Source organism: Nyctereutes procyonoides, unplaced genomic scaffold (genome assembly GCF_905146905.1).
Source record: "Nyctereutes procyonoides isolate TBG_1078 unplaced genomic scaffold, NYPRO_anot_genome, whole genome shotgun sequence".
NCBI lineage: Eukaryota > Metazoa > Chordata > Mammalia > Carnivora > Canidae > Nyctereutes > Nyctereutes procyonoides.
The window spans coordinates 25,871,539-25,895,882 of NW_026575040.1; the positions used below are offsets into that span (position 1 = coordinate 25,871,539).

At 39.1% G+C, this 24,344-nt stretch overlaps 1 protein-coding gene across 1 annotated transcript in view; it reads left to right on the forward strand.

The window, feature by feature from the left end:
- Positions 1 to 24,344, forward strand: part of FBN1 (fibrillin 1) — a 226,944-nt gene that overhangs the window by 96,550 nt on the left and 106,050 nt on the right. Inside the window, exons 7-10 of the mRNA XM_055319738.1 lie at positions 6,656 to 6,853; positions 10,229 to 10,354; positions 16,981 to 17,106; positions 22,336 to 22,494. Of these exons, the coding sequence (XP_055175713.1) occupies positions 6,656 to 6,853; positions 10,229 to 10,354; positions 16,981 to 17,106; positions 22,336 to 22,494 (609 nt within the window). The remainder of the gene's footprint in view (positions 1 to 6,655; positions 6,854 to 10,228; positions 10,355 to 16,980; positions 17,107 to 22,335; positions 22,495 to 24,344) is intronic.

The following is a 24,344-nucleotide window of genomic DNA, read 5'->3' on the forward strand; positions in this document are numbered from 1 at the left end:
TTTTTTCAAAAGCTAATATTCTTTAAATAACATTATGGAGATCACATTCATACTCATATTTTGCATGTAGTATTTTGTAAAAAAATGTATGGATTGAAAAGTATATTTGAAATTTATTATGTCATTTAAAAAAACATAGCTTGGATAAAATAAAAGAAACAACATTGCATAGTAAAAGTAGCCCAGGAAGGAATTCTTAACCCCTCAGAATTTTATTATTAAACATTTCAAACTTACATTAAAGTTGAAATAATGATGTAAAGTGTACCCATATACTTCCCACCTACATTAAATATTTGTTAACATTTTTCTACTTTTATATATATAATATTTTCTATGTGCTTATTTGTATATGTATAACTAAATACATATTTTTAGTATTATATGTGATATATATTAAATATTAGTCTGTGTATATTATATGTAAATGTAGTTATATATTATATATTTGTGTATATATATTAATAGGTATATATTTATATATATTTGTTGTCTGTTTTGGTGAATCTTTTGAAAATTAAGTTGCATACGTCATGACACATCACTTCATAGATAACCAAAATACCATGACCATATCTAAGAGATCAATAATTCCATGATATCATGTAACATACAGCCCATATTAAATTTCCCCAGTTGTCTCTTTTTGAAACAGAATCCAATTAAGTTTTGGTTATTATATCTTTTTAATCTAAATAATCCCTCTGCCATCTTTTTTTTTTTTTTTAAGAGAAGATGTCTTATATTTTTGGAAAAGTTCAGGACAGTTGCTTTTAAAAATCACACATTCTGGGTTTTCTGAGTATTTCCTTGTGGTGTCATTTGTCTTGTTCTTCTACCTCTCTGCTACAGGTTAGGTCTAGAAGCTTAATTTGATTAAGGTTTGACTATTTTTGGCATAAACTTCATAGATGATGTTTAGTACTTTATATTTAATCAAATCAGGAGTCATGAAAGTATTTCAGGGTGGCCTGTGATTGTGCAATTCTTGAGGAATTGAATGTTAACTTTTGGTGTCACTGATGCTGTTTGATCAGTGTGTTTGGAACCTGGGCGAAGAATCCCTCTGGCATTCTACTCAGGAACCATGTCTAGCACTGGGCAGGGCAGTTGGAAGTGGGAATTCATGGTAGTGGAATGGTGTCATGTATATAGATGTGCTTTATAACCCTGGGAAGGGAGAGCTTAGAAACGTGAATTCACTTGACTATTAGAACAATGGAGCAGTGGGTGGTTAGCTTTCTTAAATTTTAATTTGCTGTTTTGGTTTAGTGAGCTTGTGGTTAGTATAACTAATAAAGAACATAATAAAATGCCTCATAATCAGTCAACATTATGGAAATGAATGTTATGGAATTGGTTTATATTGAGTAGCAGCGATCCTAGTCCATGGACTCACATTCCTAAGGATTCTAAGCTGACTGCTTACCTGACCTTCCGGTAAGGCACCTTACAGATGCCTCCAATTATCAGGTAAGGCATCTTGCAGATGCCTCCAAGAACTTCTCAATAAAGTTAAGAGAGAGAGAGGACAACTTAGAGCCCTAGAGGGCAAAATCACAATGGGGGGCTTTTGTAAAAGACAGATGGATACCAAGACTCAAGCCACATCAACTGAATTGGATTCTAGGGGGTGGGAGTGGGGGAATGAGGAGAGAGGCTATGGGAGGACAGGGGTGAGGCCCAGGCATTAGTATTTTGAAAAACTTCCCCAGGTGATTTTGTTATGTTCTAAGGTTAAGAATAATTGGAGGAAGAAGAAATGGGAGCAGTTATGAGACTAATGATGATCATGGAACTTCTTTGCTTTAATTTTCTCTGGACTGAAAGTTCTCTGAACTCTTTCCTCAGGAGGTTGTATTGAAATTCCACACGTTAGGAGTCTAATGTGTCCCAGGCCAGCCTACCTGAAAGGAAGAAGCATGCTGTGACCCTGTCATGGAGAAATTGATAGCTCATTCTTTTGTTTGTAATTTTTATGAAAAGAAGGATTTAAAATAATTGGAGTCTACTGCCCCAAATTATATCCTTGTGCCTTCCTGTAGTTTGTGGTTTAGTGACTGGGCAGGAGTGACAAGAATTCATTGTACCACAGAATATCCTTTCTCTGTGCATGATGCATTTTCTTTAGGGTGAAATCTGATTGCAAATGAAAGTGAAGTAACATAGTGGGTCACAGCATTCTGAGCTGCAGACCTGGGAAGGGGCTGAGGATCTGAAGCCACACATACACATTAGTTAGATCCTAAGCCTTGAGGCTAAATCTATGGGGACTGTGGAATAGTCCTGGAGCCTCACCACTCAGAATGGGAACATGTAGATGCAAAATTTCCCATGAACTAGCCATATTAGGGTAAGCCAGTTAAAAATAATTAAAATTGTATTTTAATTTGGGAAAGGCTTGGCCTGTTGCCCTAGTTCATGGTGGTCTTATAAGGAAGTGACTGTAGAGCGATTTGCAAACAGAAGTATTTTTAATATTATATTTTCGTTGCATCAGGAATAGTTATTTATGTTGAATGAATGAGTCAGACATTACCCCAGCATTGAATTAGGCACATACCCTGTCTAGTGCTGGGACTATCTGAAAAAAAAAATAAATAAATAAAAAAGAATGTGTAAATTTAGCCTAGTATCATGTAAGTGCTATGGGAATAATTGTAAATAATTGGATTATTAGTAAGGAATTGAGAGTGGGCACATTTTTTTCTGTGGTTGAGGTATTGGACAAAAAACAGCATAGCTTTGGCAATCTAATGAAACACAGGACAAAAAGCACATGTTGCCAAATCAGAATGACATTTGAAAACCACGTTAATAGAGCATTTTACCTTCCAAGAGATTTTTAGATCCAATTCTGTTTCATCCAGATTATGCCTCTATCCTCTGCACTCAGCAATTTTTATTGAAAATGTGGCCGTACAAATACATTTATGTACGCTTACTGATCTGTACTGTCAAATGGTCTGGTTTTTATCCATAGTGGTATTTACTGTAGAAATGTGTTAAGTCTATAGATTCTGTTATGTATACTCCCAATTATTTGCCAGATATCTACTATGTTTAATAAAGGTGGGTCCCTGTGGGCTCTAGAGATGCCCAAAGAAAATTGCCAGAATTAACAAGTGCCATTTCTATTCTGTGTGTTTCATATTAAAATGAGGGTAAGATGTTGTTAACCCTGGAAAAGTCTTAAGGATTATTATTTTTTTATGGGGGTCTTCCAATGAGGAATTCATGTCTGAAATCATGAGGCAGAGTCAGACAGAACTGAATCAGATCTTCTGAGTATTTTGTAGTGTGCCTTGATTTTGCTGGTGTCACTCTCAAAACAGTGTGTTTCCCTGAATCTTTGCAATCCTCATATATAAAATCTTTCCATAAGCATTTTGACGAAATGAACAGCAAAACTAAAGCTAAGCAGTGTTGAAGAGAGGATTATAAATTCAAATTCATGTTCCATTATGGTTTTTAAAGATTGAAAATGACATGCCAACATGAATCTGAGTCAAACATTTGTACTTACCTCAGTAAATTAAGAGAAGAAAAAAACCTGAATTTCTTTCCTTGTCACCTAACATAGGTTTTATTTACTTTTTAAATAAAAGACTATTTTGCTGTGATCTTTCTAGTCTCAGAAGTAATATATGTATATGTAGTCATAAAAATCTTGATGGTTGTTGCGTGAGACTAAACGTTTTTCATTCTAAAGTAATTCATCAGTAATGTACAATGAATGTATGTGATAATGAAGAATTGGAAGCAATTTAAGTAACACACAGAAAATTATTGAATAAATTATGTTATAACTTGATGGAAAATTAGGAGGCATTTAAAATCATATTTTGGAATAGTAGTTACGTGGGGAAATGCTTTTGGCAATTTTAAGATTCAAAGTTGTATCTTTAATATAGTTTCTATTTTGTGGTAAAGAGAAAAACCCCTGTAAAATTAGGTTAAGATAATATAACCAGTTTGCATCAAAGATTTCTTTGGGTGCAATTACATGTGATTTTTCTTATTTTTATTGCTACGTTTTCCTAGTTCTCTAAAATAATTATTTTTGAATCACAAACTATATAATGAAGTGTAAAATAGAAAAGAAATGCTGTATGTTGGAAAAGTATTTGTTAAATGCCTATAGGTATTTGAAAGAATTGAGCCAAATTATGAATGATGGCAGCCTTTGACTTTGTCCATGTGTTTACTGTGTTTAAGAGCACTTTTGCTGCAAACTGTCATGGTGGTATCATTTTCCTTTATTGACAGAATGAAATGAGGGCAGAGATTTTATTCCATAGCATTTAATTTTTGTATTCTTGTTTGAATTCAATACTCTGGAAGAAGATAACAGATTTTTTAATAGATCTGGCATACTCTAAAAAATATTAAATATCCAAATGTACCTAGAATTTGACTATTTAAAACTAAGAATAATCAGTTGGGTAAAAAAAAAATGCATGAACAAAATAAAAAGACAAACTGAGGAAGCAACAGGAGATAAGGCTGGAAAGGTGGGAGGGGCCAGAGCATTAGAGACTTGAGTGGAACAAAGCTATAAGATTAGTCTTTTGGAATGGTAACACTGGTGGCGTTTAGATATTTACAAACTAAACAACTTTTTGGCCTATTTGCATATCTTGTATTAGTATTTACTTAATATTTTTATTTAATATTTTTCTTTAAATCGAGTTAAGCTTCTTTTATTCATCCTCATAGCAAACATGTTTGTGAAATCATGAGTAAGTTATGGTTATAGTTTTTAATAATACAAATTAGAATTAATAAGTGACTACTCAAACCTGACTATCTAGGAGCACCCTGGGTAGCTCAGTCGGTTCAGTGTCAGTCTTTGGCTCCAGGTCATGATCTCAGGGTCCCGGGATGGAGCCCTATGTTGGGCTCTCTCTGCTCAGTGGGGAGTCTACTTCTCCCTCTCCCTCTGTGTTCTCTTTCCTCTCAAATAAATAAATTAAATTAAATTAAAAACCTGACAATCTAAAGCCATCTTGCATCCCATCAGTGATACATATAGCACACTTTGGTAAGCACTTGCATGGAGAAGATGTGGAGATGGAGACTCCACATTTTGGTCATCCCGTCCATCTCTTAAGCATTACCATAATTTGGGCCTAGTCCTCTTGTTCAACTTGACCAGGTAATATTTTGTTTTAGGATCTACTAAGAAGGCTCATCTTTCCACATGGGCATTAGGGCAGTGCCATTGACCACAGGTGGCTCATTCCAGCAAGATAGAAGGGAGAATGAGGAAGAACATTTAGTGATAGGGAGCTGCAACAGAGAAAGCAGGAGAGAATACACAGAACAGAGGCATGACTGCAGGTAAGATTCAGCTATTGTCCAAATGTGGTCCCGCTCCATCCTTCACTCTTGCTGGTACTGTAATGAAGAGTTGTCCTTGGTTAACTGCATATGTATGTTTCATGAGCTTACCTAAAGAAAGAAAGAAGAAAAGTGAAAACCTAACCCAGCTATTTCATTAGCACACATGGTGATTTTCATAAAACTGTGGAATTCAGTGGTGAAAGGAACTTAGTTATTCAGTTATTTATTATTTGTTTACTCCATCCCTGGATTCACAAGAAACTATGCATTTCTGAAAATGACATAGGGAAGCATGCAGTGTTGCGTAGTGGATAAGCCCATGGGTCTTGCTACAGCTCAGCCTCCCTTATCTGTCAAGGTCATTGTAGAACAGAAAGGGATATTATGGTCTCAATTTCTCTCATAGGGAGACTGAGGACAGCCTGATTTTGGTCCTCTATGCTCACTACATGTTAATCTTTCTTGTCTTTTGGCTGCTGAATCCAGATTGACTTTCTCCTGCTAACAAAACAAAACAGAACAAAAACGGAGGCAGATTTTATATTCAATGAGAATACTTGGAAATTCTCCTATGGCCTTGGCTTATCCCTGTTTGCTTGAAGATGGACTTTTGCCCAAGGGTTACAATGATTTCAGACCAATGTCCCTACTGTTTATATTAAATACCTAATGTCTTTGCATGGGTAAATACTTAATAATGCTTACTTGTTTGTTTGCTTGCTTGTGTTTTGTACTTGAAGTAAGATGGACCAATCCAAAAGAAATGAGTAGTCCATTTCTTTTGTTCAAGGAACTCCCAGGAAGAAGGTGCTATGACTTTCCTCATTGCAAACTTTGAAATTTTTTGCTTTCTCCAGCCTGAGTAATAATAGACCGTAAGCTCTGTAAGGGCAGGGATTTGGTCTATTTTAATCACTAAAACATCTCCATCAAGCACAGGGGCTGATTGATAGTAGGCACTGGTACATTTTCTTGAGTGAATGAATGCTTATTACTATCATAATGCTGTATTTGTGTAGGACACTACAATTGTAAAGTGTTTTCCGTTAGCTCATTTGATCTTTGCAACAGGGTTTTTTTTCACAGTGGATAGGAACTAGTGTTTTTACCCTTGTGTCATAGGTGAGGGGAATGGAGGTGGGCAGTAGAATGGTCTGCCAAAGGCTTCACACAGAGTCACTGATGTGTGGTTCTCTCCCTGAAGACTGTTTCCCGATTCGGAGTCAAACAAGATGGGGCACAGCTGTTCCTCTGCGTGATGGTTCCTGCTTCTCTGGACCTTCATGGAATTCTTCTCCTTTATTTTCAGATTACAGGACAGGCCCATGTTTTACTGTGGTCAGCAACCAGATGTGCCAGGGACAGCTCAGCGGGATTGTCTGCACAAAAACACTCTGCTGTGCCACGGTGGGCAGAGCCTGGGGCCACCCGTGTGAGATGTGCCCCGCCCAGCCCCACCCCTGTCGCCGAGGCTTCATTCCAAATATCCGTACGGGAGCCTGTCAAGGTAAGCCTCTGGCTGATGCAGTTATTAATGGATTCATCTTATTTGCTCTGGAGAGCCATTCTCCAGCAAAGTTGGAGAGAATGGAAAAGCGGTGTCAGAGACATAACTTCACGATTTCGCTGACGGCATGATATCCAACTTAGGCATTAGGAGTGTGGCTCAGGAGAGAGCAGCTGGTCTCCCTGGACCTTTCCTTGCCAGCAGTTCCCCCTCTGACCCCAAAGCTGTTTCTTTGGGGTGATATGGTTTTGTTTGCAGCAGTGCTTTGCATTATGACAATGCTGTGTATCAACACTAAGCAAAATCTCTGAACAACGTAGTTTCTTTTTCTTCATTTTCTTCATTTTTTCCCTTCATTTGGTGTTGTTGGAGTTCCTCTGTCTCATGGGTTGTACTTAGTTGACCTCAAGAAAATAGTTCCTCTCTCCATTTTACATGCTACATTATGCTTTTTTTTTTATAAGTCAGAAATAAATTAAGATTTGTTTCACAGTTTTAAATATCCCCAGATGTCGCCTGCTTGCTTCTTCTCCTACCTCCCATAGAAGCCCTTACTCTGTTTTTGGCTTTTACTCCTGTTCTTCCAGCTGTACAAATTCTTTTATTGTCTGGATGTCTGGCAGGAAACAGGAGGAAGTGAACGGAGGCAGTTCAGCACTAAACTGATGGGATTGAAAACTCCCAGGCTGTATCTGTTTCCTTTAGACATCTTCAGGGCTTTTTTAGCAAGTTGCGATATTTCCAGAAAATTCAGGGTATGCACTTTTGAGGCAAGTAGATACGAGTTTGGTTTTGTTCTGTACATTAATTCTAAGGCTGATATGCCGTAAAATAGAATTTGAGCTTAATCCCATAGTTTAAGCTCTGTTGGTCTCCATTAAATTATACTTCCACAAATTCCACTTGTGATAAACACTGTTGGTCCTGGCTCCTGATTGCTATGTATAACATACAGCCCCTTTATTTGCCCTTCAACTTGTCCTTCTGAAAGCCAGGAGCTGCAAGAAGTCACTTTGAAACAAAAGAGTTACAGAGGGGTCTAGCGTGTGATTTTATAAAATCATAAGTAAGTTTGGTTCCCTCTCTCCTGGGTACCTCCTTTATTTTTCTCAGCCTTAGAAAGCCCCAGTGAGTTTTGAAGAAATGCTTGGTCTTAGTGTTGTGAAGGCAGCTAGGACCCGTGAACTCATCAACAGAGACCAGAAAGCCGGATTTGGTGTCTGTGAGCCCTTGTCAGAAGTTGAGGCTCTGAGAGAACTGGGGGACAGAGAATGGAGAGGGAGAGGGAAGAGCGATTGCTCGGTGTCTTTGCTATGCATTTCATGCAGTCTAGACTTGTCCAGCATTTTCTTTCTGTCCCTTCCTGACTCTTTATCAGAAATTTTGTGAAACCCTTGAAATCAAGATGGCAGTTATACTGCCACTTTGAGAATGAAATTCCCCATGTTTTATTGTGGGTTTTTCTGAGCGATTCTGCTATCGGCTTGGGGCTGTGTCTCTTTGCTGGTGTTTTTCAGACCTTGGGCTAGATGGGAGGGGCTGTGAACAAATGAGTTCATAAAGGAGCTCATTCTGTCTTCAGTCTTGAAAGATGTGGCCAACAGAGAAGTGCCCTCATATATATTTCCTCTTGGCCAAAATTTATGACCAACAAGACTATCAAGTTTTGCTTATATGTGCCATCAATTTCAAATAACATTTTAATAACATATTCAGTATATTAAGAGAATGGAAACTTCTGGTCTAAGAAAAAATTGAGATCAGCTATAAAATGTAATCTAATTATATTTCACATATAGTGGTTCATTTGTGGGCCAGGACCTTCCATTTAACATAGTGACACTTTTATAGCAAAATAAATTGTTGGTTCTTTAGTATCCTTTCCATCATGCCAACTTTTCTTAAGAACACAGGTTATTAGAGATCTTAAAATTGGTGCTCACTCTCTTGCTTCATACAATGAAGAATAAGACAAAGGAGTATACTAGGTTTCCAGATTTCTAAAAGAATATCCAGAGTGAGAGAAAGAAAAGTTAGACTGCCACACTGGGGGTTCCTTTATTAAACTAGACTTTTGTGTGTTGTATATGAAGAGATGGAAATAATGTACATGTATTTTTTTACAATCTTTCTAACTGAACATAATGGGCCTGGAGTGATTCATTTTGTGATTCCTAAGGGGTTCATATTTGGGGCTACATGTGGGACCATGTGTCAGGTATATTAGGTGTCAGGGATACAGCAGTGAACAAAATAGACAAAAAACCTGCTCTCTGAACTTTGTATTAAAGACAATGGATTTATGAAACAAAACAAAGCAAACAAGTGTTCACTAAGTCAGCTGGTGATTTGTCCAGTGGAAAAAAAAATAGGCAAAGGGTGGTGAAGGATGAGGAAGCTGGCCATTGCTATTAGATTGGCCAGGGAAGGAGGATCCACTGCTACAATGGACACCTGATGAACAGGGCAACATGAATCTTTATGCAGCTTTATGGAGGGAGAACAATCCATGCAGAGGGGCCACTGCTCCAAAAACCCAAGGCAGGTACATCCTTGGTATATTTAAGGAATGGCAAGGGAGCCAGTGTAGAAGGAGAGGAGTGAGAGAGGAGGCCAGAAGATGAGGTCAGAGAGTAGAGAGGGCAAATAGGATCTTCTAAGATAAGGGCTTGAGTTTTAAGCCAGGAGGACACACTCTGACTTACCTTTCAAAAGGTTCCCACTCGTGGCTGCTCTGCCAGCAAAGTGAGTCTGCAGCTCAGACTGCACATTCATCTAGGGTATCTCACACTTCTCAGTCTAATGTCCTGGGTTGTTTAATTTTCACAGTGCAAGATAATTCTACAGAGTGCAAGGTGAACATTTCTCATTTCATTTGCATAAAAACACCTTCTCATGTCCTCCGAGAGATCTTAAGTAAATTCTAACTGAATCATTCAATATAAGTCTTAGAGACAGTTTTATTATAGAAATGTGTGGCATTTTGATTCTAAGGATTTCTTGTATAACTCTAGTTGTTACTGTCAGCCTTTTAATCATTGTACCCCTATAATTTGCGACATGCATAATAAACCCCACAAAAATTAATATAAATACTGCCCTTTACATAAGGGAAGATGGAAGGTGGGAAAATTAACAATATTCGTGACTTCTTATAAACATTATTGACCAAGTTATGTTACTCAAATAATTTATTTTACATAAAGTAATTGTGAAAAATCATTTCTCTCATCATATTCCAAATATTGTGATGGACAAATAACTCATTGACATAATTATGGTAATATAAATGTAGACAAACTATCACATTTTCTTCTGCAATGACTTTTATATGAATCTCTCCCTCTCCTCTCTCTGTCTTCTAAAATCTGACAGATGTGGATGAATGCCAGGCCATCCCTGGGCTCTGTCAAGGAGGAAATTGCATTAATACTGTTGGGTCTTTTGAGTGCAAATGCCCTGCTGGACACAAATTTAATGAAGCATCACAAAAATGTGAAGGTAAGAAATATCATGCTTTGCAGTCAAGGGGTGGAGGGGCAGGCAAAATTCAAATCAATGACAAGCTTTATTGCAAATTGTTCCAAAATCCTTCTGTCTTTGTCATTCCTGTGAATGTGTAAATATAATATTCTTACCAGGAATAATATGCCTTTGTGCTATTGAACCAGAAAAACCCTGCAGCTTTTTCCACTTTTATAGACCCAAAATAAGAGATCCATCTGAATCAAATTAGATATTAAAACATGAAATATTTTTGAACCCATATTTGGGTTAAAATGTTCAAGACATGTTTTTGCATGGTTCTAGAGACATGAATTTAAATTTAATCATTACATATCATTCAGAAAGACATATCTTCTGATGTTTTCCTAGTTAAAATGTATGTTTGATTTTTTTGAGATTAACTCATATATTTATGCTCCTACTACAAATTTAGTGTTTTCTGCCTATCAGATGGAAGCCTTTTAATGTTAATCAAACAGAAAAATAATTTATTTTCTGGAGGCAAATTTATCTATTTGCATTTAGTTTATAGATTGAGCTCCTGAAAATGTGTATAGAGAGAATGTGTTCATATTCATCACTACTGCTACTTGCCAAAAAGAGGCCTGGCATCCAAGGCCGTAATAAATGCTTTTTCCATGAGAGGGAAGTAAGTAGGCAGCATCAAACTCTCTTTTCTTTGAGGAGTGCATGTATAATGTCTGAGAGTCATGGAACAAGGTACCTGTCTCATCAAACTCAACACAGCAATCTTCTTCCTTCATTTTCAGCTCTACTTGATGTGAAGTTTCATTTCAATGCGTGCACTTTTGTTGAAAGCAGTTGCTGTTGTGTCTACTCCCAGCAACGAAGAATAGTTCATTCTAAGCCATGTGTCTGGGATTGAGTCATTAATCTTCTTTGTAGGTAGCTATAGTGTATCATACGTGGGAAAGACAACTTCAAATTTGAGGTGCAATTCATAAATTACATTTAAGAAGTTTAATACCTATTTACCCTGAAACTGAATAATCTGCAATTTGACTCTGCTAGAATTATCTTTATGGGTTAGAGTTGTTTTTAAGTTATTAATCATCATAGAATTTATAGTGATATGTTCTTGAACATGCCATACACAGTTGAAGTAGCTGTGAAAAATAGGTTCTAAGGAAGTAGGACTTTTTAAGAATATTTTAAGTTTCAAAGAACAATAAAGTTGATTCTTACAAGCCCAGTGTATTCTTGAAGTTATATTGTGGATCTATGTTAGCACAGAATGTTGATACTGAACAGGGTAAAGAACTTACTGAGTTGTACTTTTCACATTATAAAGAACCAGCTATGTTAAGTGGCCTGATTGAAGTCATTTAGATCGTGCTAAAATTTACTTCTTTTGATTCATACTCTGGTACTTGCTGTACCATATTATATAGTCTTTTTTCTTGGATATAAGCCATAATCTCTAATATTAATATTTATATTTCCTAATATTTTGAAAATTTTACAATATTATAGATTTTCAGGTGCCATTATATATGTCTCGTTATGCCATTACTAAGCCGTTAGGTTTATAATAGCATGCAAAATCCACAGCAGCAGTAGGTTGTGTCTTACATTTTCAGGCTTTCTCAGCTTGATATATTCAGCTTAGATATAGTCAGCTTCAAGATTTAGGGCAGTATGGTCCATATGATTTGTCCAGTCTTTGTTGTTTTCTGGAATTTGATAGCTTCCAGCTTGGAGTACAGTTGTTTGCTTGTGTCCCTGGCCTTTCCCTCAGACCTGTCAGTTAACATGGGTCAGGATCCATCACCTTGTGTAGTTGGGAACAAGTCAGAAGATTTAATACTGAGACTGAAAGAAAACTCATTCAAAATCCTTTTGTCAATGCTAAGCAGCCTATTATGGTGGTGTATCCAATGGACAAAAAAATTCAGTCTTAGAATGACTTAATCCTTTTTCACAAATATTTTTTTTTTCCCGGCTACATATTGAAATCAGTAGCAAGATAAAAACAGCATTTTTTTGGCTAGACCTTTTTTTTTTCTCCTAGCCATCTACGGTTACATTAAATTCAGATGATGGGGTTTTTCCCCTCTTTCTTATTATTTTTATGCAAAATTGATACTGGAAGAGAATGTCCTGTTAGTACCACATGTTCTCTGGCCTAGAGCTGGTTTGGGCATTGTTGACCTGTCTTACTCGGGTAGGAGAGTAAATCAGAAAGTCCTCCAAGAATGCTTGGTGAGCTTAGTCCCCTCCTCCTCTCCCTTGCTTTTCTCCAGCTCCATGCCTCATTATGGGAATGTCGTAACTCTGGGCATAGGATGATTGATAGGATGGTCAATAGAAGGAATTCCAGAAAATCTGGCCTACACTGCTGAAAGTATGAAGAGAACATCTGTGTGCCCTGGGAAGATGGTCAGGCCACAGTGGGATTCTGTGCCCTTGTGAAAATCTTTCTGGCATCTTTGCCATTTCTTTGAGTGGCTTTTTGAAATGCATCTTCCTCTTGACTTGGAAAGGAAGGAACTGGGTGCCTGGAAGCCCACAGTAATTTATTTTAAAAACCAATTCAATAAAAAATTGGCTTTAGCAAATTTACAAGATGCTAACCTTCACCCCCTTGGTGATGGTAAGAGCAGATTTTTGGTGAGATCTTCCTTTTGAAGGACCCTCCCTTCTTAAAATATCCCCTTTCCCTGAAACTGAAGAAAGCCATGTACCAAGTTTTAGATCCAGGCATGCAATTTAGATTCATTTGAAATGTAAATTAACAAGCTGAAATGATTAAGTAACAATTATTAAATTTTCATAAATTTAAAAAGAAAAGATTGAGATTTATAGCTGTGATTTGAGAAAAAGGGAAACAAAGTTCATGCCCACCTTCATTGTTGATTTTTCCAATGACTCTCGAGTATGCACACTGAAAGAACACATGAGCCTTTTCTTTTCGGAAACCAAGTCCATATTTGCATAGGTTACTGTGGGAGGAAATTAAGAAATAAAAAGTGTAATTAAAGGATTAAGTTTTATTTCTGGAAGAGGTCCCTTGGATTCCTAATTAACCACTAATATTTTGGGATTTAGATTATGGCCAGCCCAGCCTTTAGCAATTATAATAGCACTGCATGATGCAAAGGACTTTTTAAAAATGTAGCTCTTAAGTCCGTGCACTACCTAATACATGGGCAAAAACCTTAAGACTTCCCCTTTCTAGAATAATGACATATTTATCCAATGGCTCCTTGCTATTAGGGGCTTTTATCCACTCAGGCAGCAAGGAGAATTCCTAGGGCTACTCAACCCACTGCTCTAGATGGGGCCCCACCCTCTGCAGCTACTTGTAAGCCCTTGACTCCCATTGTTCAGGGTCACCAGCTCCCTACATGTTGCTGAACAAAATCTCTGCCATGTAGGCATAAGAGCGCTAGGCACAAGGTAGGCCTGGCCCCGGTCCTGGCCCTCAGGTCCTCCCGTATTCTGTGTGACCTTGGACAAGTCAGTTACCAGCTCTGAGATACTTCAACTTTCAAATGAGGAGGTGGAACAAGATGATCTCTGGAGGTCCTTTCCAGTTCTGCAATCCAGACTCCATCTCTTCACATTTCTCAGTGTTTCCCAGTTGTGATCAGATAGCAGGTACTGCATGAATAAGAAACCACACAAGCAGGCATATGTGGTATGACCATAAAATAGTATAGCTGATGTTTTTTTCAACATGATTTGAAGAATTAGCTGACACATTACCACCCTATGTCTCCTGACTCACTGACCTTTGCAGGAGGGCATACACCTTAAGTTGGACCCCTGCCCCTCTCCCTCCCAGCCCAGCCCCTGGCAATTGAAGACCTGGGTTTAGCATCACTTTATAAATGATCCTCTTTGTTCTTCAAGTTTTACTCATGTCAGCTTTCTGAAGGTCTCAGTGTAATGCAAGAGTTATGCCCAGGCACCAGACTTGCAGAAATCAGTGCTATGCTTGGACCTATACTATGAGAGTTAGATGAGTTGACAGTCATAAAACCTTTAATCAATGTCTGGTGCTCCATACGTGTCAACTCTCATTATTATTAGTACTGTTGTACTATCCTCTCAGCCAAGGAGCCAAATCTAACAGCCAGCATGTGAAGGATGCCTCCTCCATTCTGCCAGTTCATTCTGTTTTTTCAGTAACTCTTTCTAGTATATTTTGTCGCCTAAATAACCTCTTTGGTTATTGACCTAAGTGGCCTTAATAAGGTTAGTAGCAGTCACTTATACTAATAGGTAGAAAAATATTTCATTTAATAGACACTATTTCCTCACATCTTTTTTTAAAGATTTATTTATTTACTTATTTATGATAGACATAGAGAGAGAGAGAGAGAGAGACAGAGACAGAGACAGAGACACAGGAGGAGGGAGAAGCAGGCTCCATGCCGGGAGACTGATGTGGGACTCAGTCCCAGGTCTCCAGGATCACGCCCTGGGCCAAAGGCAGGTGCTAAACCGCTGAGCCACCCAGGGATCCCCTCCTCACAAGATCTTTGATAGGAGTTCAGTGACCCAGACATTCACCTTTAGGGACACTTTGGGGAAGGTACCTTCTTCTTAATACCTTTGTGTTACAGGGGTGCATCCTCTTTCATTCTTTAATGAGGTTGTTGAGTCCTTGAGGTTGAACTTCTGTGGTTTGTTGTGGTGGTGGTTGTTTGAGAGAGAGACAGCATGCTCGTGCTGGGAGGGGAGTGGAGGTTAAGAGAGAGACTCTCAAGCAGGCTCCACTCTCAGCGCAAAGCCCGACATGAAGCTCGATCCCAGGACCCTGAGATCATGATCTGAGCTGAAATCTAGAGCCCGACACTTAACTGGCTGAGCCACCCAGGTGCCCCTTGTTGGTTTTTAAGTAGGATTGTGGCTGGTAAACGTGGGAGGATTGATGGTAAAGAACTGTCTTAAAATCTGATACTATGCTAGTTTGAATCTTTAAGCTCCATCCCTGGCTATTTCTTGGCCTGACTTTTGCCGACTCCAGTAAAATGTCTATCTGTCGGAATAGAATATACATTTTTACCATTATACAACTTCACAATGAGAATGCTGTTTATGTTAGCATTGACTCTAATATAAGCAGGGGAATATTGTTTGCTTTAGCCTCTAGCCTAGCATAGAAGAATGGGGATTTTGCTTTTAAAAAGGTTAAACTGCATGTAAACAGTGTCACTGTTGCCTTTTTGACTAACAGGGTGACCTTGAGTCAGACAACACTTGAATCTGGTCCACTCAGAATTCTATTTTGTTTTACAAGTGAAGAGCAGTACTTAAACTAGAGAAGAAATATTCTCTCTCTTTTTAAAAAAATTTGGGCTGAGTACCAACAGTGTAGTGTGGCCATTGCAATACTCCCAGGGGGCTTGGGTCAAAATCCATGTGTCCCTAGGTGAGTGCAGAAAGCCTCCTCCTCTTGGAGTCAAGGTCGTGCAAATACCACTGTTATTCTGGGTATCTACTTTTAGCCTAGGCAAGAAGTTCTCAACTACTTCTCCCCTTGCTGGTGCCACATCTATTGACAGCTGTCCGTGTTGAAAAGTCCTTTAAAGGAAATGGTTGGATTTGTCCTCAGGAACTTTTACTGCTTCCTTGGAGGAGACCAGTAGTCTCAGGCCCTGAGCACTGATTCTGACTATGGCCTCCACTGACCTCACAGGGGATTCGGGAAGTGGGGCAGATGGCCAGACCAACCATTATCTCTCTTCCACGATCAGTCATAGGGTGTGGGCTCCCAGGAAGGGTGAAGTCTGAGGTGAGGCAGCTCTCTGTAGCTCACACAGTCCTGGCAGTAGCTGAGAACCCAAGCTGTCTACTGATGGCACCCTTAATGCTAGGACAAGTCCTCCCTTGAAAAGGATCTGGATGGAGCATCCCAGTGTTCCCCACCATTCACTCACCGAACCCACAGAAAACCATCATCATAGCAGATTGGGTGTCCCTGAGAACCCCACAATGGCCAAGTCTTGGTCAGCACTCAGACCAAATGCTCTTCTCTATAGGATTTTCGTACCTGCTTTGTGGAAAGTCAGATTGAGAAGAAATGCAGGAATTGATGCAGAAGATAGAGTAAACATAAGGGACCCTAACTCAATGCAAACCATAGAGAGAACGGAGAAAACAAAATTTTAAAATAAATGACATTGGAATATTAGCAGGCTATAGTTGCTTGGTAAAACACTATATAGTTTTAGATTTTACAGGGGAGGTTTCTTCTATTTTGCTGTAATCTCTTGAGCTTTGGAAGTTCCTTGGGTAAGCCTGTGTTGAGAGAATCACCCTTTTTAAAATTGACTATTTTATTTATTTTGAAAGATTTTATTTATTTATTCATGAGTGAGAGAGAAAGAGAGGCAGAGAGACATAGCAGAGGGAGAAGCAGGCTTCCTACATAGAGCCTGATGTGGGACTCGATCCCAGGATCCTAGGATCATGACCTGAGCCAAAAGCAGGTGCTCAACCACTGAGCCACCCAAGTGCCCCTGAATTGACTATTTTATATGCAGCTTTTGTTCTGGAGATTGGTTTGGTTGGTGTTTGCTCTGAACCTTGTGATGATGAACAGTTTTCTGCTGTGTTCTGTGAATACTAAACTCTTCTTTATGTTCCAGATATTGACGAATGCAGTACCATTCCTGGAATCTGTGATGGGGGCGAGTGTACAAACACAGTCAGCAGTTACTTTTGCAAGTGTCCTCCTGGTTTTTACCCCTCTCCCGATGGTACCCGATGCGTAGGTAGGTTTAATGATAAACAGATAAATGATAAATGCTGCCTGATCCCTGTAAATCAGTTCCATTACAAACATCTTTCTAAAGACATTTGTGCAGGGGGACTGCTAAGTTCTCACTTGATGTAAAATTTACTTTGTCATTTTATCAAACAGTTGAGTGCTCTCTTCAAGAAAAGAGGCACCTTGTGGTGTTGTATTAGGATTTTTACCTCCCAGAAAGAGGGATGATCCAGGAGCCCATACAGATATCCTCAGTCTATAAATTATCTTTGTGATCATGCAAGTGTCAAACCTTCAGCCATTTCCTGGGACCTGTGTTAATTTAGGTCTGAAATTTTGCAATAATCTCTTAATTGGTCTCCCTGCTTCCTGGCTTCTCTACAATCCATCCTGTCAGATTTATCTTACTAAGATAGTGCTTTGATTCAGTAACTCTGTTGCTCAAAAACCTCTAGTAGTTTTCCATGAGGATGTAGAAATTGGTGTTTTTCAGTGTGTGTCACATGGATTATTCAGGTGCAGCCAGGGCCTCTAGAGCTTCTGGGGTGGGAGAGGGGAACAGTGCAAAGGAGTAGGCAATGCTGCTTTTATTTGGTGGTGTGTTAGCCTTCTATGTAAAATATCAGTTGAATAGGGGATTTTGTTGTCTTAAAAAACAGGTTTGGAAACTGCTGGATTTAACGATTGCTAAGACTTCCTTCCAAGTCCAGTTTTCTAGTATAAAGTTCCAGTTCCAGAGTGTGCAGCCTAATAGTTAAAGACCTTCACTCTCTGACCCCTCTCAACCTTGCTTCCTTATCTGCACAGTCCCTGCCTCTCCCCCTCAAACACTTGTTTTGATTCATTCTTGCCTTTTTGATCATATGTGTGGTACCACTCAGGACAGATTCTCTTCTTCCAGCTCAGGCCTCCTTTCATATTCCTCCTCAGCTTCTCTGTCTTTGAAGACACCCCGGATCAGCCTACCTGAAAGCAGTTTCTCCCTTCTCTGAGGATATGATTCTCATAAATGATCTAGGGAAATTTTATGTCTGTATGTTTTTATCTCCCTAATTAAGATGTAAGCTCTCCTTAAAGGCTAACTGCTATCCTCAGCTGTCCCCAGTGGTTCTCGGCATGATGCCTTGCATGTCATAGGCACTCAGTTAAGTATTTGTTGAATATCACAATGAGTACTTCCTTATTATTAGGGCAGAGCTAGGAAGCCCATGGCACATGGCCTTGGAGAGAAATGAACACTATCTTTTGATGTTTGTTTCTGGCCCATATTTTCAAAGACACTCAGCTTCACATCCTCACCACAAGCCATGAATTTCAGACCCAAACTGAGTTGCACTTGAAATTCTGAATTCCTTTTTACTTAGTCACATATAATAAAAGCTGAGGGCGATCTCTTAAGTTGACATTTGAATAAGTACAACCAGTGAGGGAAGCCTATCTGGATTTCTCCTTAAAAACAATGGTGTGGCCTGGATTGCCTGATTTTCCAAGATATCTTTGAACATACTGGCACTGCAGTGAAAGAATGGCCAGTGCAATTCATGTATCTCCTTTTTCTTCCCAAACCGTTCCAATTAGCATTTGACATCCAGTGGATATGCTCAGCAAAGAGGTAGATCAGAAATTCTTTCCTGTCCAAATAATAGGTAGATTTATTTTTTAACTTTCAAAGAGAGCCACAAATTAAAGAGATGAAAACATTTACATAACAGATAGTTTACACTCTTAACAGATATATTCATACTATTTACAAAGAAAGGGAGGTGTGGAGAGTGAACTAGGATTCAGGGGTAACCTCCTAGGTGTGAGGTGTTCTACGAGAATTACCTGACTTCACGTTTACAACCATACTGTGGATGGGAAGAAGCTGAGGTGTACGGAGCTCAGATAAGTAATTTGGTTTGATTGTTTAAGCAGCTAAGAAGTGAAGGAGCTGGGATCCCAACTTGGACCTGAGCCCGCAGTCCCAAACCCTCTCATTACTCCTTCCCAAATGACTACTGGACACAGTAAAAGCTTTCTAACCATACACCTAGACAAGTACAGTTTCTTCTTCTTTGGAACTTTATTGTGCCCACAATTGGGAACTTGTTATATAAAATGCTCCAAGAGACATTTCTGCCTTCCCTAATGCTGATATTTCCTGCCATGGTAAACACAGAGACACCCTCCAACCCCCTGCCAAACCATCCCTAGTGAAAAGAAAATGCATATAGTTTCCAAATTACAAACAAATCTAAGCTTTGTTGGTAAGTTGGTTCTTTGGAATTAGTCAATCTAACCGATAGAAAACCCCACCTATAGCTAGTGGTGTGTCGTACTTCCTTATATATCTCTCCTAAGCACAAGATTCCATCCGTTCCCTTCAGTCACCACATTCTAAGGCTCGCAGACCTCTCTGTCCCCAGCATTCCCTTTGTTCTGTAAACTCTTGAAGTATTATTTTATGTTTTTATTCTGTGATCTTCTTTTGGAGCTTTATAATACCTTGTGTAGGGTGGTCTTTTCACATTAGTGTGCTCTGTCTCATCAATTCCCAGCAATCCCGATGATATCCTGTACCTAGTTTGGGCCTCAGGGTTCATAGCTCCTGGTTGAACACAACGATGCTAGTGATTGGTTAGGAGAGGCCTACTGATAGGCTAGGATGACCTGCAAACACTTGTTTAATCCATAATATATATTTTTTGATATAGTATGGTTTCTGGATTCTGAAAGGAAGGAGGCCAAATGGTCCAGAAAGAGGAAAAAGGAAGAAAGCATCCTACTCCTTTTCTGCTAGATGCCTTGGTCAGAGCAGATTCAAAATAGAAGAAGGTGTCTATGCTTCCTCCTACCTCCACTTACCTCCTCCAGATCCTAACATTCTTCCCCCTCGGCTTCCACAGGTCTTCAGATTGCCCACAGCCACTCCTTAGCCTCTTTGCAAAGTGATCCAGCACCACAACAGTTTCCTTCCCACTTCCTTTGGCACTGGTGCCTGATGGCATGGGAAACTTCAGGCTGGTGTGCCCGGGGTGGGGGTTGGGGGCCAGTTCCTCCAAATGCTTCCTGGCTTTCACATATTTTCTCTTTCTTTACTTATTAGCCAATAGGTTTGTTTCAAAATTATAAGTTGTGTCAATGTGTGTTTTTTTAACCAAAGCTCTCCTGCACAAAGAGAAATTAGCAAAATGCTCACTGTTGGTAGAGGTACCATTTGTACATCAGAGACTGCCAGTAGCCCAGCCATGGCTGGTAATAATGTTTTTAGCCCCAACATTCACCATTTTGATCAAGAGTTTTCTAGTCTGCCGATTTAACATGTAAGTGAGCCAACTGGGCAGTAAAATAATATCATCGTCAATGTGCAAAATAACAGACATTAGCCCATTAGGAGTTTGCAGTTGGCAGCTGTAGGTCTCAGTTTTGCTCTGAAAGATAGCCCACACTGAAAATTGTATATACAAATTTTGGTCAAGTGTTTATACCAAGTTTTGACCACCAAATTCATTTGAAACTGGGATATAAGCCAGTTTTGAATAGTTCTTCCCATTCTTAACAGCCTTTGGTTTCCTTGCCTCCAAACATCTACTAAGCACTGAATAGATAAATTATCAGTGGCTTTAAAGCCATGAAAATTAGAAAGTAGAAAGTTCTATTGCTCTTTCTTCTTCACAGGGAAGGTGCCATTTGTGGCTTCAGAGACCCTATCTTGTCTGCACTCCTCTCTCGGGCCATTTACCCTGGACCAGGCTGGAAGGAAATTTGTTCTGCCTCTCTGCTGAGACTATTAGTCTAATGAGAAGTGTAGGAATGGGGCCACAGAAAATCTCTAGAAAGCACATGTATATGTGCTAGTGGTTTTAAGTATTTTTCAGAAATAATCTTGTGTTCTTTAAAGCTGATCAGTAATCTTATTTTATGGTTTGTTTCGGTTTTGTGTAGCCTTCTTCATGTGATATTAGTAACTGACATGTTTGTAAGTTAGCCTTGCTTTTCATTCATTTCATTTTATTAATTTATTGCAACCTTCAAGATCTCAGAGCTTAGTGTTCCTAAGAATGATGTTGATGAAAACAGTCATAGGGTTGGCATTCTCTGATCAAACATGAAGTTTCTATTTCGACTTACAGGAAACATAGGGATGAAGTTTTAGCTATAAAAAAATTCCTCATTTTATAAAAAAAATTACTACCTTATAGTTCTTCAAATAACAAGTATGCTTAAAGTATAATTTACTTTTTAACTCTACTGCATATGGACTATGCAGTGATACCCCTTCCTTAAAGAGGGTACATCCTCAACATGTCAGGTGGATCAAGGTGTTCTGTACTTAGCTACCTGCATCCTCTGTTTCAAGGCACTTCCTCAAAGGCCTATGAAGTAGTTAGGTTTCTAGTATGTCACAGGCTCTTTTTTGATAGCCTAGACTTGCACTTCAGTGTGTCAATGTTGTCATGACAGTCAGACATGATGTAACCCAATAAAAGTGGTATATAGAAATATGTCTTCCCATGTTGCTTTGAGAAGATACCTTTCTGCCAAAAAAAAAAAAGCCTTCAAGAACTATTGTATCTTATAGGACTAAGAACTTGGAATCATGAACATTTTGAACTTGTAAATAATTAGTGCCTTATAAAATCTGTTAGGGCCCTAGGACAAAAGGAAATCTCTATTAACAAGCATTGGATCTGACTGCAAAGTGGCTCACTCCTTAAAAAAAAAAAACAAAAAAACTCACAAGTCTGACTCACAGTTTCAGTCTGAAAAGTAAGAAAGATCTTTTAGAAATGTAGACTATAGTGCAGACTTAATGTTGTTTTAAAATAGATTTATATCAATATTTGCCTAAAGTGGCTTGAATTAAGTAGTTTGAAACCAAGGACAACACAGTCTCCCTTCAGTATAGAGACATGTCTTTATAACTAATTAACTGTCACTGCCAGTGATTTTCTTAGTCTCTCTTTTCCTCTGGCACATATGGTTGTAATCATTCGTTCCCACCTTGGGGATGGAATGTGGGACTTTGGCCAAGTGCACCAGCTCACAGGGGCGAAAGGTGTGAGACGAAGGGAGTTCTGACCAAGCATTGTTCCTGAGCAGCACATACTGCTTCTCTTCCAGGGGGCAAGGGTGTCAGTGCATCCCTCCAGAGCCTGAGTGTGAGGCATAAAGGTGCTGGAGCAGGAGAGTGTTGTCACGAGTTCCATCTCAGTGATATGTGTGTGGGTGTGTTTCTTTGTTCTCTCAGATGTTCGCCCCGGATACTGTTACACAGCTCTGGCAAATGGGCGCTGTTCTAACCAACTGCCCCAGTCCATAACAAAAATGCAGTGCTGCTGTGATGTTGGCCGATGCTGGTCTCCAGGGGTCACCGTTGCCCCTGAGATGTGTCCCATCAGAGCAACAGGTAAGAGCCCTTCCAGTTATCTGTAGAGTGTCCCACTTCCACCTCCACAAGCCCACATGCATGACGCGCATCTAGTGGAAATCCAGGTAAGTGAAAAAGATTCCTGAAAATAAAAAGAGACAACTCCCAGGAAAATTTCCCCTGGATAATTGGCTTGGGAAAATACAGAGGTTCATACAAGTAATACTGTTTTTTGGTACTGCTTCTTATTGAGCTTGCTTATTACTACTAACTCGCAACCTTTTCAGGAGTACTGGTCTCTCTTCTTATATATTTCTTTTGGCTCTCACGTAGCCCTCAAGAGCTCTGTTGAATAAAGCTCAGGTCTCTCAGAGCCTTTTCATGAGTTATGCTGGATACATGTTTCCTCCTTCCCTAACATTTGACACTTTCCTCTTCCTTGGTGCCAATTCTTGTTAACTTTTTTTTTTCTTTGTAATACTTCTCTCATCTGTCATATTCCTTCTACTTTCACATAAAGCTCATTTTCTCTCATCTGGACTATTGCAGTGGCCTCCTAACTTGTCTCTATGAAATCTGCAGCTGCCATATATATTTCCCAAAGCATAATTCATCTGAAGTTCAGTTAAAAAAATTATGGTTGGGGGAGAGGTAGGGAAAGATGTCCAGAAAAATTTTCCCAGGATGAATTCAGGCAGGATCTAGTGGTCCAAGTCACTCCATTTCTTGAAAATAAAATTTTACTACTTGACGGAGCATCCAGCATCCTCATATCCAACCCCAGTTCATCTTTTAATTCTTCTTTATAGTGGCTTTATTTTTCTAGTTAAATTATATGATCAAGCTTTCCTTGAAGCCAGTCTGGAGATCTCTAAACTCAAATGTTCTTTTTCCCTAAAACTTCTCCTTACTTCCTAACCCCTGCCACCTTGCTTGTTAAATGCCCTCTTGTTTGGTAAGGACCCTAACATGATTCCCAATAGGACCTAATTCATGAATGTCCCAAGAGAACCACAGCTGGAAATGATGCCTTCTGTCTCAGGGCACCAGGCATTTACTGCTGCTGTGGCACAAATCCCATCTTTTCTACTCTGGGCCAATATGTGTTCACGTATTGCTTTTTTACTCGTTGATAAATCTCATTAGGAGGTGTCATTCATTCTTATAGTCCTATATTCCTTATGCTTTCTTACCACTTCCACCATAGTTAGCAAAATCTGGCTCATAGGGGGCATTCAGGTAGAGTGAACAATTTATTAAGTGATATCTTTCCCACTAGTTCTAAGTGAAAACTCCTTCTTAATCAGATTCCTGAACAGTGCGTTTGACTCAGAAAACTGGCAGAGCAAATCAAGGTGAAGAAGGATAAACACAAGAGTTAACGGAATGCTGCAGAATGTTATTCACAGAATGTGAATTTACCATTATCCTGGGTTCTACACCTGCTCACAGATGTTACTATAAAATTTCTTTTATTGCTGAGAATTATATGTGTGGATTAAAGAAGCAATAAAAATCTTTCAGTGCATTTTAACATATAACAAGTCATATATTTTGTCTGAGTTGCTTACTGTCTATGACCTAAAAATATAACCCACCACCCTTAGTGCACTGGGGGGACCATTTAGTAGGTCCTGTTTAGAAGTACGTGACATTCTATTAAGACACATGGCTTGAGTACCAGGAAAATGGCTTTTTTTTATATAAATTAATTTTTATTGGTGTTCAATTTACCAACATACAGAATAACACCCAGTGCTCATCCCGTCAAGTGTTTTAAATACATATGTTGGGACGCCTGGATGGCCCAGCGGTTGGGCACCTGCCTTCAGCTCAGGTCATGATCTTGGGATCCAGGATCGAGTCCTGCATCAGGCTCCCTGCAAGGA